This window comes from Cyprinus carpio, chromosome B12 (genome assembly GCF_018340385.1).
Source record: "Cyprinus carpio isolate SPL01 chromosome B12, ASM1834038v1, whole genome shotgun sequence".
Lineage (NCBI taxonomy): Eukaryota > Metazoa > Chordata > Actinopteri > Cypriniformes > Cyprinidae > Cyprinus > Cyprinus carpio.
The window spans coordinates 18929449-18943516 of NC_056608.1; the positions used below are offsets into that span (position 1 = coordinate 18929449).

Sequence of the window (14068 nt, forward strand, 5' to 3'; positions counted from 1 at the left end):
TTTATTAGATTTGATGTGTACATGACTGTTTGATGACCCAAACTATTTTTTGTTCTTAAATTGGAATAAACTAATAAACTTATTTATGTAACAGCAGCTCTTTGTGAAATGTTTGTTGTGTTGCTTTTATTTTTTGGTTTTTTTTTGTTTTTCTTTTTTCTTATTTGTCTTATTAATTTATTTTTATTTATTTGTTCATTTTTGTTTGACAACTATACATTTAAAAATCACTAGTTGACATGCCATGTATTGTACTGGCATAGTAAAGACCTTGAGGCACTGTTTGCCAATGTAATGTGCACATGTGTCATTGTGCACAGAACCGATCGTCTGCATAACCCTTTTTAATGTCAAGGCAAGTTCCCCTAAACCATTAGATTTTATAGCCAATTTGGACCAAACACAACCGTTTCCACAAGACCATTCTTTTTCAATTAACACCTTGTAGTGCACTGAAAAAGTGTGAAGGAAGGCCACAAACAACGATTGTGATTAAGCTGAAGCATAACCTGTCTTTTAGCTTGCCTTTTCTTAAAGAAATACAGGTTATTGCTTTGCTGGAATTTTTTATACCACTATTCTTTGTTCCTCTAATTGGCTGGTTGAATTGTTTGTTGATCCCCACTCATTAGTGGCTGACTTTATGGCCCTTCTATCAATTAACATGTGGCTAATGAGGGTGCAGGTTATGCAGGAAGGTTGTATTTAACAGTGGCATGGCTTAACATTCCATACGAGATGACTAAGAGCCCATAATCTTTTGTGGTGTCAGTGACATACACCCCACGGATACACATTAATCAGCTGGCCTTTCATGTTTCAGCCCGCTTTTGTTAGATTGGAAACAAAACCCCTAAAACCGCCATCCTAGATTTCAGAAGCGAGTCCAAATTTGGAGTTTAACTCAAGTGCTGATCCGCAATCGGCGGTCAAGGGCGTGATAATGACCACTCATCACGTAACACCTCATATCTCATTTCTCATTTTGCCACTCCTTCATTAAATGCACACTCCAAACAACACAGAATGTCTGGTTATCATTAGTCTGTCTCTTTTATCCCAATTCTGATATACTGATATGTGGAAACAGCAAAGTAATGATGCAGATGGTGATATAATTTAGTCCAAACTGCCTCTATATTTTATATTGTAATGTTATGTATGAACAAAGGAAGATATTTATGTTTTCATTTTTTATAAAAAAAAAAGACACTTCATTGTGGTTTTCTGCACAATACAATTATCCATCTGAAACACATTATTATATATTTATGTATATTTACAAAGAGAGAGAAATGACAAAAGCTACTATTGAAAAAAGACAGATATTCATCCTCAGAAGAGTTTAACTGTCTAATTATAATGATCTCAGGTCAAAATATCAAGTCAACATGATATTTATTCATGATCTTCTTCACTTTACTCCCTTTTTTGCCTGCAAATATAAAACAATTCATTAGAAAGGCCAGCAGAACATATGTTTGCAAATGATATCTATAAACATTAAATGAGTAATTAAATTAATATATATGTATATATAGTGCTGTCAAACAATTAATCGCGATTATTTGGTTTAGTGTTTTGAATTTTTTGTTTATTTTGTATTTTTTTGTAATATGTGTATATTTTTTCATTTTATATAAATACACACATGCATATATATATATATATATATATATATATATATATATATATATATATATATATATATATATATATATATATATATTTAAGCAAAATATTTTGTTTATATATTAAATATATTTATATATGATATAATAAATATGAATATAAATATATACATGTAAATATTTTCAAAATATATGCTGTATGTGTTTTGTCTTTATATATACATAATATATACACACAGTACACACATTATGTAAACAAAAACTTTTATTTTGGATGCTACTAATTGTGATTAATGATTTGACAGCACTAATATACATATATATATAAATTAAATGTGTAATTTATTCATTATTAAACTATAAAATACAATAATTTAAATAGTACATGTACAATGTATGTTTGTGTAAATGGGATACTTGTTAGGAAATACTCGTCTATGTACTGCATAATCACAAAAAAACACTCACAGCTGATTGAAAGCAGCTTTTTAGTGCTTCAAATTCTTTGACACACATGTTTTTGGTCAGCTCCTGTTTGCCAGTGGTTGTAGAGGCCACACATTTACCATAAGCAGCGGCCTAATAATATAATAACAGAAAAACAGAACGATGAACAGACTACAACAAAAGCATAAATGCATAATACTAGGGATCATATATATATATATATATATATATATATTGTATATATATATATATATATATATATAAGAATAATGTTGAGGAAGGATTACGGAATGAAGGTGTACCTCTCCTGAACACTGAGCCAACAGCTCTGGGAAGAGCCTCATTCTCGCTCTGCTGCGACTCCACACATTTGAACTGGACATGGTTCAAAAACTACAAAATATACTACAATAATCCTTTTATTTACCAGCAAAATAATAATTTGGTGGGTCGAATTCCGAAGTTCATTTATAAATCACTGAGCCGGCTCATAGATGCGATGTGTATATTCAACAAGCAGAGCGCCATGCTGGTGACCTTTGAGATAACGCGTGTAAACCTCCCACTGACGAGCGGCCAATCAAAGCGTTAGTTTAGAACCACAAACATATGCACTGCTTTATGATTGGTTGTTTTTTTTACGTTGTAGTTTCCTACTTACAGTGGAGAGCCAGTAGTAACACGGAGTTGATTTCAAAGACATTCCGGATTTCGAGAAATCCGCTCCAGAGAAACTTCCGCATTCGATCACGTGGTCTTCCGACCCACGTTCTATTGGCTGCGACATTTTTAATTCATTCCCGCGAATCGATTCTTTTGAACCGATAACCAAAGAAGTAATTCGTGAGAGAATCGGTTCAACTGATTCACAGAAAAGATCCGACTCACAAAGCGGACGTCGCAACGTCAAACCGGAGAGGGCGAGCTAAACAGAGGTCTGTATGGTTTGTGAAGACTTTCTTGGGCAGGCAGGACCTGCACTGTCACCCGCCCTGTGAGCAATGTTAAATAGACAGGCGAAAAAACACAGATTTCTTCACCATGGCTTCATTATTGGAACGGTTGGTTTTCCTACAAAAAGTACGTATTCGTGGAGCTGGGGAAATAACGTCATTTCAGCTATTTTTGACGCCAAACCTGGTTATCTACGTTGTTTATTAGATATCTGGCGTTAGCTGTTGTTAAATAGAAAAATATCTAGTTTATCTCTGCATATGATTGATGTTTCTGTTTACAGAGAGTGGAAAAAGACAACCATAATAACCATGGTACTTCCTTAGTGCTTTGAATATATACCATGGTAATATCATATACCCTGGTATATATTGTGGTAATACAAGTATTATTTCTAAGTACCTTGAAGTACCATATAAATACCATTACATTCAGTGCTATAATATATGTAAACGTACACATATTACTACTATTGTGCCATGGTGCTGACTTTGTGAGTGGATTCAGACGGTAAAAGCACTGTGCTGTTGTACTATACATATATGATTTTTTTGTAAGACACCTCTTTTTTTTGTCTCAGGTGCCAACACTTATGCGAGCAACATCAGATGACGAATCGCCCTGTCCCGGCTATCTCTTTGAGGAAATCGGCAGTATCCTTTTTTGCCATTACATAGGAGGATAGGGCAGAATAATGAATGCTCTGTCATCAGTGGACCTTAACTGTCATGATATTTAAGAAATTTCCCACGAGTCAGTGGGCTGCTGCCAGTGTCTTCTTGAGTACCTCTTGGAGAGACTACAGGTGGAGTCCTGCCATGTCAAACTTAAGGTGAGTTTGGGTGGGTTGCCTTGGTTGGAAACCAAAAGGTTGTAGGTTCAAACCCCGAAAAGTGTAACGAACTTCCTTTATTGAGCTCAGTGTTTTTAAGCGTTTTTGAAATTTTGGCTTTAGGTGTGTTTATTGTGCCTTTTAACCCTGTCCAAGGTCCTGAAGATTCTTCTGCATTTATGTGGCCATGGACCACCTCACTTCCTCACAGAGCTACGGCGGAATGCTACATTTATACAAGAAGTAATTGGTAAGCAGATCTAAACAGTTCAAGATGAACACTGTAGCACTTTTAAAAGGAAGTCATTAACTGATTCTAAGGAGTCTGTGCACACACATAAAACCATGTTTCAATCAATAAAACCAGAGCATCAATAACTGTTGAACTCTTTCAGTCAAGATGCAGTGATGTTAGCAACCCATTTTACTTGGTGAAACAGGATAAGGTGGGACTTGGTTTTAGCCACTAGGAACTGATTGGATTGGAAAGTGGTTTCTGTATGACATGAAAAATGGGATGGATTGGTGACGCCAGCCAAACTGGGTAGTCATTTAAAGGCAAAGCAGTAATTTATATTGTGATGAAATAATAAGCATATTAGCATGATTTCTGAAGGATCATGTGACACGCTGATGATGCTAAAAATGTAGCTTCGTCATCCCAGGAATAAATTACATTTTAAAACATATTAAAACAGAAAATAGTTATTTTAAATTATAAGATTTCACAGCATTACTGTTTTTACTTTATTTTACATCAAATAAATGTTGCTGTTGTATGTGTAGGAGACTCCTTTACACAAAAACAATTAAAAACGTCTTTCTTAGGGTACAGTGGCCCCCCGGACCCCATCCATGGAAATGCTCTCTTTCAGAAAGTCAGAAGCTCGGCTCAGGTAAAACTGTCTCTTTGTACAGACAAATCGATAACATCGATCGATTAAACTGCAGTACAATCATTCCTATGATCAATAACTTTCTGTTCTTCTGTCTAGTCATAAAGAACATGCAACATATAATTAGTACAGGAAGCAGTCACTTTTCTGTGTATTTCTTGTTATCTATTAATAACTGAATTAAGCCAGTGTTTGTTACTATACAGGAGTTGGCTACCCTACTCTTTAATGATACCATGTCCCCAGATTCTGGATTGTCTCCACACAAAACAGTGACACAATCTGTGGGTGAGTGAACCAGGCTTGGTGTTTTTGAATGTTTCTGTTTAGCTTGTTTTATTATAAGTTAAAAGTATCGACATGCTATCGTATGTAAATGATTTTTGTTTACAGGAATGGGTTCGGAGTCGCTCAGGTCTGGCATGCAGGGGTTCGGATACAGCCCAGGAAGGAAAGAATCCAGTAAGACACAGACATTTAATATCATTCATTCTATTCAACTAATATTTACAACTGGAAGGCGTGCTGGTGTATGTCCTGTTTTATTTCACGCAATGTTTGCCTCACTCGTTCAGGTGGAGGGACTCTGTTGGACAAGATTCAGAAAGCTGCCGAAGTGGTTGCCAGCGCTGTTCTTCCTCCAACAGAGCATCCTGGCATCCGTCTCCATGATAACCACTACCACGCTGTGGTGGCACCCTCTGCTACTGTGGAGATGGCAGTGCCAGCATGTGCCTACAACATCCAATCCCATGGCCACAGAGGTGAGCCATGCACTCATTTTAAAAGCAGGTCAAGTGCATGTTAAGAATGTCAAACAAATGACCATTTCTCCTCCTCGCAGCATCTCACAGATGCCCAGGGCAGGCTGGTGGAGGTTGGGAGGAAACAGACAGTGGGCACAGCTCCTCACACAACTCATCCCAGGAGGCTGCAGAAGCCAGCCAGACCTCACTGGGAGGAAGCAGTAAGTCGGGTGGCTCGGGCAGCCACTCCGGGGCGAGTCGGGAGAGCGGTGACCTATCAGAGCGGTAAGGGACAGATGGCTACAGGGCTTTTGTCCTTGATAGAGGTCAGCACACATTGCTTTCTCAAGTGTTTTAGGTCATTATCGCCAGGCCATTGCATAGCTAAGGGGAAATTTAATGCTGGCATCTTATTTCCAGTATGAAGACAATAGCCTCCAATGTCAACAAAATCACAAGAACTATAACATATAAAAAAATAATATTATATTTTGCATTTTAAATGAGGATTATTTTTAGGACCGTTAAATTATGAGTTAAATTAAGCATAAACTCTATTTATCGTAATGAATTTGGAATGTTTAGGGTTGTTGTTTTTTTCTCAATGACCCTCAGATTATCATTGCTGTAGAGCAGTAATATATTAACTATTACAATAAAAATATTATTTATACATTTTGTTACAAGTAAATCAGCATACTTTATGAGCAGTATACAACAAATATTATTATAGATATATGTGTAAGTACTTTTTTGGAAAGAACCCTATTATGCTCACCAAGTTGGCATTTATTTGATCAAAATAACTGTTTTCTAATTATTATATTTTAAAATGTAATTTATTCCTGTGATAGCAAAGCTGAATTTTCAGCATCATTACTACAGTCTTCAATGTCACATGATCCTTCAGAAATCATTCTAATATGCAGATTTGCTGCTGAAGAAACATTTATTATTGTCACCAATGTTGATAATAAAGAAGGAGATTTTCACAAAACAAAATATAATAATAATTATTATTTTTTTATTTGATTCTTTTGAGGTTGTGTGAGATTCAAATTGGTATTTTGTGATATTTGTGTTGATTTGAATCAGTGTGGAGGCCATTCAGTTGGGGGACTGTGGTCAGGAGACGGCACTTATCAACAGACTGACCAGCGGTTCCAAAGTCTTCCTGTGCAGAGAAGAGAGCCAGCGTTTTATCAAAGAGTAAATGATTCATTATGAGACACGTGCATGATTTTGGCATCAGTGTAGACATATACTGATCTACAGTATACTCCTGGGCTGTGATGTCAGTGTATGCAGTGTACATAAAATCGTTTACATCTTGATCCTCTGTTTTCTTTCAGATGCTCCACTCTCAACTGTGAGGTGGTCGTTGAACTTCTGTCTCGCAAACTCCAGGACCACACACAAATCATCCAGATGGTAAAGTCTCCTATTCTGTTACACTACTCAGAATATTATTTCAAATAAACTTTTTTTTATTGAACTTGCATGAGCAATTTATATTGAGACCATACAGCATAACCAATTTGTATTTCCTTCCTGCAGAGGGCGTTGTGTGCTCTGGCCTGCCTGATGTCTTCAGATTTCCTCTCTTTAGACCATATTTTCAATATCACAAACAAACGCCTTGCCCAACTTAGCGAAGGAACCACAGGCCCCGTCGCCAACAAGGCAACCAAGGTAACAGTTGCCCTACACAATTTTCATGAAAAGTTTTTCAAAAGAAAATGATTGGAATCTATCAAAATATTAGAGTGTTTTACTTTTAATTCAATTCCATTTTGTGACTAATTGTGAAATATACTAGCAATTTCTGAGCAAACATTGCTAGCAAAAACCAAAAACCTGTTTCCTTACCAATTTTTCTGTATTATCTTTGTAGTTATGTAGGACTAAAAGATTGTTTTGTTTCATTAGCTCTTAAGGCAATTTGAGGCCTTGCTTGGTAGTGTCACAAATTCCAAATGTGACCGGGCTGGACGTCCAACCTCTGCCAGCTCTTCGCTTTCAGATCAGCCTCCTGAATCTATAATCGTCCCCTTTGTTCCGGGGCACCTAGGAGAAAACACAACCTCTGTTATCCCATCAGAGAAGACCTCATCTACACAACACCTTCAGGGTAACAGCTCTGTACCTGAGTCTCATATGAAAAGAGAACAAGAAGAGCTGGAGTACAGGAACACAGAAACCTCTAAGATCTCAGAGCCACCCAGACTGTCACTCTTCAGTGGAATGGAGTTAGTAAACAGAAGCAAACCTGTGTGTTTGGTTGAGCCTGTTCCTGTCGAGTCAGACGCCCAGATAAGTGTAGAAGCCACTACAGGCACAGACTGTGCAATTGAGAAAAGCTGTGAGAAAACTGCAGGCTCACACACATCTAGTGAGCAAGTGTCTGTGTTCTCCTTCCTCAATCTGTGATGCTAACATTCATTTACGGTTATGTGTTGATTTGGGGGGAAAATAACTTCATTCTAATCTAATAATGATATAATAATTGCAACAAATGTGACCACGTTTACATGCACATGAACATTTTAGCCTGCGGTAACCTGATTTGTTGTCATTACAATTCAGAATTTCTAAAATTTCCAGTATTTCCACCACGGAAAAGCAGGTAAAAAACATGCATGTCTAAGTTTATATGCTGATTACATGTATACAGGAATATTCCAGCTGCTGTGAAGGATTTTTTGATCATAAATTATTTTGCATGTAAATGTGGTCAGTCTTAACTAGTACTTATGAAGGTAACATCCACCTGCAATTGCAAACATACTCTTTACATACTGTCTTAATGTTGCTAGTGGTTCACATTAAGAGTTCAAGCTAGGAACAAATCAAGTCTCGACGATCAGTAACGGTACATTTCTTCAGCTCCTTCTGAATTCATGAAGATACATTTGAGAAAACTCAGGATGCTTTTCTGTTGTGGTGTTAAACACAAGTGTTACTGCAATGGTTGCTACTTTTTGCACTACAGTCTTTCCTCTTACTAAAAGCACCTATGTCTTCCTGTGTGTATTATAAAATAAGAACAAACATTAACACCCATTTTGAGTTTAATCAAAATGCATCCTATCAAAATGCATCCTGCCAAAACAATGTCTATCTTATGTGCAAATTTATAAAGAACTGTCTTATGTGAAAGTGTATTTAAACGTATAAAATTAAAGGCAGGCATTATAAAAGACAGGTTTGAATAAGAAAAATGTCCATTCAGAGCCTGGAATAGAAATAAAAAATGAATACATATATTTAAAAAAAAAAAACTTTATTTTTATTTACACCAGCAGAACATTTAATAAAATAACAACGATTTTAAATATTGTATATATGCTAGCTATATATTATGTACAATCCTACATACAAAACAATGGTGACCGCAGGGACAATTTTCATCATCAAAAGCTAATATTCTTTCACACAAAGCACAGTGCCTGGGTTGTACAGTATTGTGCACTGAGTAGTTTAAAGTACATAAGTATTTCGTACATGATTAGATCACTTGCTTGAAATGATGTAACTGTCCTCATACAATCTGTTTGGACTAAGCTTCAAAATTTTGTCTAAAATGGACTGAACTATACTAAATTTAGGAGTAGGTACTACAATTCCTGTTTGGTTTAACATTGTGAAAAGAATTAAGCCAGCATGTATATTTGACAAACACAGGCTTAAGTGGATTGTATGGATATTCTATGGTAAAATATTTAGGATTTTGCAGTGATGTGATACTGTAGAGTGCTTCGTTAGGTGCAAGCTAATTTTAGATCATGCCTGGTCTGCCCATAGAAGACGAGTCCTCGTGTTACACTGAGCACAGTGACTGATCTGAACTAGTGCATTTCAACCTCTGGTTATTGTGAAATGAAACCAGGAAATTGTTGTGTGAATATCAGACATGGCTTTCAATTTGCAGTGACTGGATTTGCACAATAATTCATTGGTTTACACCTTTAAATTCATAGAGAAAGAGTGCATCATTATGTACATTAACAGACCTGAGTCCAGCATGCATTTTCAGAATTGTCTCTCTACAGTGTGATGTGCTAATATCCATTTTTTCTAACGTAAAGGTAAAGAGAGACTATACTATATTAAAAAAAAAAAAAATGTAAGGATCTGGCACCAAGTTCCTCATTTAAAGTATGAACTTTTATGGCACGCAGAGAGAAATCCTCTAGACCTGAGTTTTGGATATGTAAGCAATCATCAAGCCCCAAAAACTTCCTGAAAGAATCTAAATTCCAGTCACAACCAAACCAGAATCTTCTGTAAACACGTCAACAGTATTCTTAATGACTCCAAAGCAGGGGCTGCATTATAATCACATGGTGTCTACACTTCAGCTGTTAAATACAGGAAATTATTTGAGTTCTTTTCCTTTTCCAGACCAGCCAAAGAGGGTCAAAAATGACCAAATTCACGTGTCTGAATAAAATGTGACCCAGAACTGCAGTAGCACCATGTGTGACTGTCTAGTAAAGGGCAAAAGCTTACATAAGAACTTGACAATTTTTTTGATATTTCTTTTATATAGCACCTATGTGAAGTTCAATACATCAAGCAGAGCCCCACATAAACACTATGAACTTGAAAAAGTGCTATAAGAAAGAAGACAAATGCATTTAGAGGGCCTATATTTGTGCTAGGCCTTCAAGTGGCCCCCATACGGTCCCCTGTACATTGTTCCTTAACGCCAATGGGTACTGGAAGAGTCGTTGTGGATCACGTCGACCCTTGCTGACCACGAGTTTGCAGGCTACTGAAGTGGGCCTCCCTTAAGATACGATTGATGTGATCGTATGAGAGGTTGTGGCTCAAGGAGACGGCCGGCTCTTCTGCTGAGATGGTGTGGGCAATAGGGCTGCAGGGAGCCTGGGATACATGGAGTCCTCTTTGTTCAGTCTTCTGGATGTTGGAAGTGGCTCCTGCCATTCGCTCTGGACTGCTGATCCCACTGCTGTCACTGCTGGAAGACTGCTGGGTGCCAAGGAATGGAGAATGAATAAGAATAGAGGGGTGGTAGAGGTTCCTGTGCTTTACCACTTCTGGTTTCTCTGTGTTTACTAGTGAATATACTACCGTTCAGAAGTTTGGGGTCAGTAAAAAAAAAAAAATCAGGTAAATTTTTGGCTTGTTTCTGCCACGAAATAAAAAATACCGGCAACTGCGACATTCCATGAATTATTTATATTTCACAACTCTGACATTATATCTCACAATTGCAAGTTTACATCTCGTAATTCTGGCTTTTTTCTCAGAATTTTGCATTTAGATCTCGCAATTGTAACTGTCCGAATTCTGAGTTTACAACAGGCTGCTGAAAATTCAGCTTTACCATCACAGGAATAAATGACTTTTTAAAATATATTCAGTTAGAAAACAGCTATTTTAAATTGTAATATTTCACCGTATTTACCGTATTTTTCCTCAAATAAATGCAGCATAGGTGAACATAATAGAATTTAATAATGACTAATGTCCTACTTAAAAAATTTTGTAATGTATAAACTGAATAACATTTTTAAAAGTAACGCTAGCTTACATTCATTTCACATAAGCTCGTCATACCATGTGATCTTGGACATGAAGCTGACTATCATGCAACATAAATTATTTTACTTAATATATCGGCCAAAAATATCTTACAATTTGGTAGTCAGAAAAAAATAAATGATTAAAAATAGCATCTGAAATTTTAGTTCATTCATGAAAGGTAAAGTTGCCGCTTTGGTCTGCGGGATACACTACTGAAAACAGTCTTAACTCTATACTTAAGCACTTTCTCTAGCTTTTACCTTAATGAAATACATTCAAGAATGAACATCAACAGTCTCAGTTGACTGTTCTTGAACGAAAGAAGGTTCCTGGTCAACTGCTGTGCCCTCTTACCTCAGAGTCCCAGACATCACGGCCAACCTCAGGGAGAAAAGAATAACCTCCAGACCTCTTTGCCTGGGGCAAGACCTGAAGCTCGTCAGCATCACAGCTGCGTCTGCGTTTCCTGTTGACAGAGATCATCACCTTTGACTACTATGTTCAACATGCATAGAATAATTTGTGACAGTCTTATTATTATTATTATAAAACAACCAGGTCTTTTTGAGCTGATTCAGAACATTCTAGATGCAAATCTTTCTTAGTAGTATGCATCACCATTTCTTAAGCAATGGGGCACTGCAGACTTGATTGCAACCATTAGTCATCAATATGTCCACTGCAGGATTATGACTCAGATTTAAGAATAAAAATGCCATTATAACAAGAGCTGTCAAGCTTGATGCTGTGTAACAGCACAGACTCATTTAACCGATATAGTTACTAGTCAAGAGGATCAGCCTTGTAAAAGAACATCTAAAAATAACCAGCAGACATGAAATACTACACTAAATCTGCATACACTGTCAACAGCAGCAACATGGATGTCTGCAGGACATGTGTGTTACATAAATGCATCATGAAACATGCATGCAAACACAATTGTAAGCAAATGATGTTACCTGCTTTCTGTCAACATGTCGTTTCTGTGCATTTGACAGCCAAATAAGGGCACACAGCACCTCTCCGTCTCAGAGACCACCGGCTTCCCTTTCAGCGAAATGAAGGGATCTGTCAAGGTTTGGCCCTAATGATGAGCGAAATGACAAATGCAATTCACAGTGAGAAGCTGCAGACACGTTTACATTGCAGTGCAGGTGTGCAGAAGGCATACCATTAATATTTAATAATTCAGGCCTGCCAATATAAGCGTATATTATCAGCTTATAAACTGAGCTATTATATTCATACTAGAAAAATGATCTGCATAGGATTGACAAAGAACGGAAGGGAAACACCTTATCTATATAATTTAAATATAAACGTATGATGTTAATTAGCGTTAACGTCCGACATGAGTCAAAACGGCTCGTTTGCATAAGCGCACAGATGTAAATCGGTAATAATGTTACAAAAATAGTGCGTGCATAATGTCAAGCTGAGAGACAGATAGCACAATGCTATGTGTAGTTCACTTTACTTCCTCCCAGCGATGAACTGTTCCTACGACGGAACAAACGAAGGGATCTGAACGGAATAAATAGATTGTGAAGAGACGGAAGGGTTGTGATGTACTCTACCTCTGTCTGTTCACAGATGGATCTTGAGTTCAGTCATTTTATGAAGTTACAACGTATCCATCTCGCCGGATCTCATTCTCTCTCTCTCTCTCTCTCACTCTCTCTTTCTCTCTCTCTCTCTCTCTCACTCTCTCACTCTCTCACTCAGCCTTCCATCTGTTGCTGTCATAATGACGTAACATGCGTGCCTTTGAGCGAGGGGTGACGTACGATTCGTAACGTTTTATTTTGAATTGAATTATTATTTTTGGATAACACTACATTGAATAAAACATTTGCGGAGATTTGGATTGGGCAAATCATCTAAAAGTTTAGAATTTTATCCTCTTTAATAATTTATTCAGTAATGATGACGTCAATTTGTAGTCCAACCCGCAAAGCTAATTCGCCATTGGTGAGAATTTATCCTCAAACATTTTTATTAGCCAAAGATTTGATATTTTTAAAAAATAGACCATTTTAATATTACGCTTATACGTTTATATTATTTTATTACTATTTCCTATTTCAAAATTTTCATGCAAGATTATATATAATGATACATGTCTAAATAATTCGTGTTTATATATATATATATATATATATATATATATATATATATATATATACATACATATATATATATGGGTTAAAAGTATATGGGTTAAAATACATGAAATTATACAATGAATTATACATTCATTCTAGAATTAATTTCATGTATTTTAAGAATTACATGTATATTAACCCATATAACCCATATTACCCCCCGCCCCCACCACCACCACCACCACCACCAATTAGAAGACTGTCCATATTGTGGAAAGCGCTTCAAGAGGCTGAAAACCCACCTCCCTCACTGTAAAATGGCATCAGTTGTACAACCCAAGAAAAGCATTCAAGCATCCAAAGAGCCGAGTTCAACCACTTCCAAACAGAAGATCCATAAAAAAACAGCAACAACAGAAATAAATAATGTCATATTTGATGAAACACTAACCTCCAAAGGAAGAAGGAAAGAAGATAATCACAATGCAGACAGTCTTCTCGCAGCTGCTGAGGTCAAAGTCCCATCAGCTCAGACTCTGAACACGGAGAGACCTAAAAGCAAATGGCTTGCTAAAAGACAGAAGGAACTTGAGAGATTACAGCTGTTATGTCCAGTCTCAAAGAAGCCCAGCAACCCTACCTCATTATCTGAAAATGAAATAGATAAAAGCTTTTGTGAGATCTCCAAAAGACCAAATCAGGGAACATCTCAAAGTAATGGAAAAAGTACTAAAGACAAAAAGAAACCAAAGATGGCGCCAAGACAGTTGTCCATCACCAAGAGTAAAATCAATACCCCTGGATTTGTTCCAGCCATTCTGAAAAACTCTAGCCTCCCGCCTGAGTGCACTGTGCATCATGAAAATCCAAAATTTTTAATAAAAGTGAACTTCATGGAGAA

The 14068-nt window shown here is 36.7% G+C and overlaps 3 protein-coding genes across 4 annotated transcripts; 1 reads left to right on the forward strand and 2 right to left on the reverse strand.

Moving 5' to 3' along the window:
• Positions 1-1220: 1220 nt before the first annotated feature.
• Positions 1221-2809, reverse strand: ndufaf8 (NADH:ubiquinone oxidoreductase complex assembly factor 8). Its single transcript, XM_042735874.1, has 3 exons — positions 2381-2809; positions 2100-2210; positions 1221-1435 (listed from the first exon to the last, which is right to left on the reverse strand). Exons 1-3 carry the CDS (start codon positions 2459-2461, stop codon positions 1415-1417), a joined length of 213 nt encoding a protein of 70 aa, XP_042591808.1. The 5' UTR covers positions 2462-2809; the 3' UTR covers positions 1221-1414.
• A 171-nt stretch (positions 2810-2980) lies between these two features.
• Positions 2981-9636, forward strand: tepsin (TEPSIN adaptor related protein complex 4 accessory protein). The gene is made up of 13 exons (XM_019113740.2): positions 2981-3158; positions 3613-3685; positions 3773-3864; positions 4021-4114; positions 4693-4760; positions 4967-5048; positions 5154-5222; positions 5336-5524; positions 5605-5791; positions 6602-6715; positions 6859-6937; positions 7064-7198; positions 7436-9636. The coding sequence occupies exons 1-13, from the start codon at positions 3120-3122 to the stop codon at positions 7934-7936; spliced, it is 1722 nt and encodes a 573-aa protein (XP_018969285.1). The 5' UTR covers positions 2981-3119; the 3' UTR covers positions 7937-9636.
• A 487-nt stretch (positions 9637-10123) lies between these two features.
• On the reverse strand, positions 10124-12779 carry si:dkey-21c1.1 (protein FAM104A-like). 2 transcript variants are annotated; one of them, XM_019113742.2, is made up of 4 exons: positions 12640-12779; positions 12022-12146; positions 11414-11525; positions 10124-10498 (listed from the first exon to the last, which is right to left on the reverse strand). In XM_019113742.2, the coding sequence occupies exons 2-4, from the start codon at positions 12051-12053 to the stop codon at positions 10247-10249; spliced, it is 396 nt and encodes a 131-aa protein (XP_018969287.1). In that variant the 5' UTR covers positions 12054-12146; positions 12640-12779; the 3' UTR covers positions 10124-10246. The 2 variants fall into 2 exon arrangements, with proteins under 2 accessions (XP_018969287.1, XP_018969286.1); XM_019113741.2 differs by having other exon boundaries at positions 10124-10501.
• Positions 12780-14068: the final 1289 nt, after the last annotated feature.